Source organism: Laccaria bicolor, genomic scaffold, assembly GCF_000143565.1.
Source record: "Laccaria bicolor S238N-H82 LACBIscaffold_79 genomic scaffold, whole genome shotgun sequence".
Classification (NCBI taxonomy): domain Eukaryota; kingdom Fungi; phylum Basidiomycota; class Agaricomycetes; order Agaricales; family Hydnangiaceae; genus Laccaria; species Laccaria bicolor.
In genome coordinates, this window is record NW_001889950.1 from 57,395 (window position 1) to 60,997 (window position 3,603).

At 51.0% G+C, this 3,603-nt stretch overlaps 1 protein-coding gene across 1 annotated transcript; it reads left to right on the forward strand.

Moving 5' to 3' along the window:
* Positions 1-784: 784 nt before the first annotated feature.
* LACBIDRAFT_335212 (uncharacterized protein) lies at positions 785-3,360 on the forward strand (the record flags this gene model as incomplete). The annotated part of the gene is made up of 7 exons (XM_001890074.1): positions 785-958; positions 1,069-1,222; positions 1,268-1,492; positions 1,608-1,850; positions 1,896-2,039; positions 2,087-2,389; positions 2,465-3,360. 7 exons carry the CDS (start codon positions 785-787, stop codon positions 3,358-3,360), a joined length of 2,139 nt encoding a protein of 712 aa, XP_001890109.1.
* Between the last annotated feature and the right edge of the window lie 243 nt (positions 3,361-3,603).

The window sequence follows — 3,603 nt, forward strand, 5'->3', positions numbered from 1 at the left end:
ATGGATGATGATCACGTGTTATATCGGGTATATAAGTATCCTCGATTTTTCATTCGCTCCATTCATTCCTTCCCTTCGCACCCCATGGCACGTATTCAAAATCTCCTTACCTATCGCTGCTCATTGAAACTCAGAACGTGCAGCCTCAATTAACACTCAGTCGTTGTGCTTGTTGAGCCGTTGACCAGTCGACGCTCTGTATGGGCTGTCCCGACGTCCGATAGGACTTTCAAGTTACAGGCCACATTCAAATCCTAGGAGTTTTTTCTGCGGCGACTCATCTTTGTGTTGGTGAGGACATTTTTTTTTTTCCTTGACGCAATCTCCGCGCATACATCTATGCGGGCGCCGCCAGTGCAGAGGACATGCCACGCATATACTCGCAGGTCGACAGTTCGTATCTCTTTGACTTTATTTGTTCGTTATGTGATAATAACCCAGGTTCTTACTCTCTAGGGCTCTTGACTGCGTACGAATCACTGGTTCTTCCGTGGACGCAACGTCCATTTTCGCGCATAATACATATATACACATAACATCCGCCGCTCGAAGTTAATCCCGACAAGCTTCATACAAAATTATGGACCCACTGCGTCGTATGGCCCCGGCGTCGATATATCCACATCCATGACCAACCCGCTCGCGTTGCACAACTTGCACTCGCGCATATAGGGTCTTTTAATCCGTATTATCTTTTGCCTCGAAACGATCCTCAAAATTTTCAATAAACCTCAGCTCTGCACCACAGCCTGTCTTTAGCTTACTCTCTTCTCCCCCGCGAACAATGATGTTTAGAAATTGTAGATGCGGTCAAGGTTGGGTCAAGGCGCGGCAGCACAACCGACCAGAACGGGGCTTGGCGCATCACAAGTACAAACAAACGCCCCAAGCTCTTGAACCACGATTTGGCCTGCTGCAACGACGATGGCAGACTCAATTTCAGAGTCTTCCAATGCAAGTACGTACCAAAATTGTCATTCTCCGTTTGACTGACGACAGCATCCAAGCAGGCGAGCCACTTTACCAAGTCAGACTTCTCGCAGCTCTCCGTGGCGGTATGTCATCCAGCTCCACGCTCTCGTTCCTGCTCAGCGTGTTTCAGGCGACCCAGCAGCTATACACCCATTCCTCGCAGAAATAGGGAAGGACCGACGCAAATCGAGTGAGGGTGAGATTGACACAGGGGCAGCAGCGTTGCATTTGGCTGTCAGATGTGCTTCAGGTGAGTCGGTTGGCTTCTTTGGTTTCTGGGACTAATTTTTGTTAGTCCAAACCGTTTCCCTGCTTCTTTCTCATCGAGCCATATCGCCCAACGGTGTCCATCCCTCTGGTTCGGGCACCACACCTCTGCATCTGGCGGCATCACTTGGAAGAGTGGATGTCGTGAACCTGTTATTGGAGCAAGAAAATATCGACGATAGCTTGAAGGACGCGCAAGGAAGGACATGCCGTGAGGTCGCGAGAGGAAAAGAGGTAGTGCGGGCTATCGATGGTATGTATCTCGTCCTCCTCACTTGATTCGGTCTGAACTTTTCTAGATTCGCGTTCATTTCTCAATGCTTCTTACCGCTCCCTACTGCGAAGCTACATTCTATCACCTTTATCAGAACCACCCTCGCCCTCACTCCTCCAGCTGCTCGACTCTCCGCGGATATCTTTCGTCGACTTGTCTTATCTAGACAACGACACGAGCACGTCTCTACTACACGAAGCCGCACGCCGGAAGGATCTCCGCTTGATTGAGCTAGCGGTGCGCGCTGGGGCCGATGTGTTTATCCGAAATCGCAAGGGAAAGATGGCGCATGAGACGGCTGGAAAGGACGATCGCGTCCGCGTGTTCTTACGACGATGTAGGTCCATCCCCCTTGTTACAACTCACACTAACGCATTTCCAGTTGCAAACCATGATAAAACCCTGCTCCCCAATCCCACACCACCATCCGAGCCACCCGCTCTGAAAGGCTACCTGAACAAGTACACCAACGTCGCAAAAGGTTACAATACACGCTGGTTCGTGTTAAAGGACGGTGTCTTATCATGTGAGTCTCTTTAGCCTATTTAAGTCTAAATACTGATTTGCTGGCAGACTACCGACACCAAGAAGACGAAAGCATCGCGAGCCGCGGCTCCATCTCCATGAAAACCGCCATACTCAAACCCTCAGAACGCAACAAGTTCGAAGTCCACTCAACTCCTTCGCGAGGACATCACCACCACTCAAAATGGTACCTACGAGCCAACCACCCCGTCGAGGCACACCGGTGGACGGAGGCGATTGGGAAAAGCATCGAATGGGCGAAACAGCAGGGGGAGAGGGGCGAACGGAGAAGGAAGAGCGCGGAGAGTGATTCGAGTGTGGGGATCAAGTCGACTTACTCCAAGGGCGGCGGTACGCTGGGCAAGTACCCAGAGTCTATCATTGGGTCGACGAGTCAGAACGCGCCTCCGCCTGCGGAAGAATAAGAGGATGACGAGGGAGAAGACTTGTCTTCTGCTGCTGAATCCGACGGTCAGCTACCGCCTCACGAGGCGAATTTCGAACTGCATGGAAATGCTGTGGCAGCGCAGATGGAGATGTCCCTCAAACTCCTCTCATCTTCCCCCCCTGCGGTCAAAGAGTCGTTTGGTGCAGTCAGCGAAATGATGACCGAGTTTTGTGCGATGGCGAGGGAGAGGGATGAGTGGTGGCGGAAGCAATTGAGGAAGGAGCGGGCTCGGCAGGCGGTGTGGGAGGAGAGTCTTGCGATGGTTGTTAAAGAGGGAGAGACGCTTGAGCAGGAGTTGAGGGTGAGGAGTCGGAAGCGGGGGAGTAGGGTCTTTGCTCCGTCTATAGGAACGGTCAAGAGGCGGCCGTCGTTCTCGAGAAATGGCCCCCTTTTGCTGGAAGAACCTGCGTCGCCTGTTACACCTCAACTTCCTGCTACACCTGCACGCACCCCGGTGGAACTTCCGGTGGCTTCGCCAAAAGTCCCGATTGTAGTCGCGGATGACTGTCTCAACGCGCTGGTCCAAGACGAAGCGGATACAGACGAAGAAGACGAGTTTTTCGACGCCATTGAATCGAACAACCTACCCAACCTCGTCGTGCACGACGGTCTTGCAAGTCCCTCCACCTCAACCATCCTATCCATGCCTATCCCCGTGCATATCAAGATGGAGCCGTATGCGGGGTACGCGAATTTGAGGACGAAGTTGACGTTGAGCGATGAGAGGCCTAGTACGAGTTTGTGGAGTGTGTTGAAGCATAGTATTGGGAAGGATTTGACGAAGATTAGTTTTTATGGCAACAGGGATCAGCCAGCTTCAATATCACGGCTAAGACCGATATTTGTACACTGCCGATTGATATGCCGAAGCTAATTATAACTATTCTACAATATAATATTGATATTGTCCATCAAATATTTTGTACTGTCACAATCAAATCACAATTTCCTATTGGTTATCGCCAAAGTGAAAGTGCCGATTTGAAAACCTCCTTCCCTTCTTCATTCTCATCTCTCGCTGCCTGTTCTGTCTCCCCGACAGCAAGAAAGTTTGCATCACATCGTGTCATGTCATATACCGCCACTGTACACTCTTCAGGTCACCACAGGTCACACA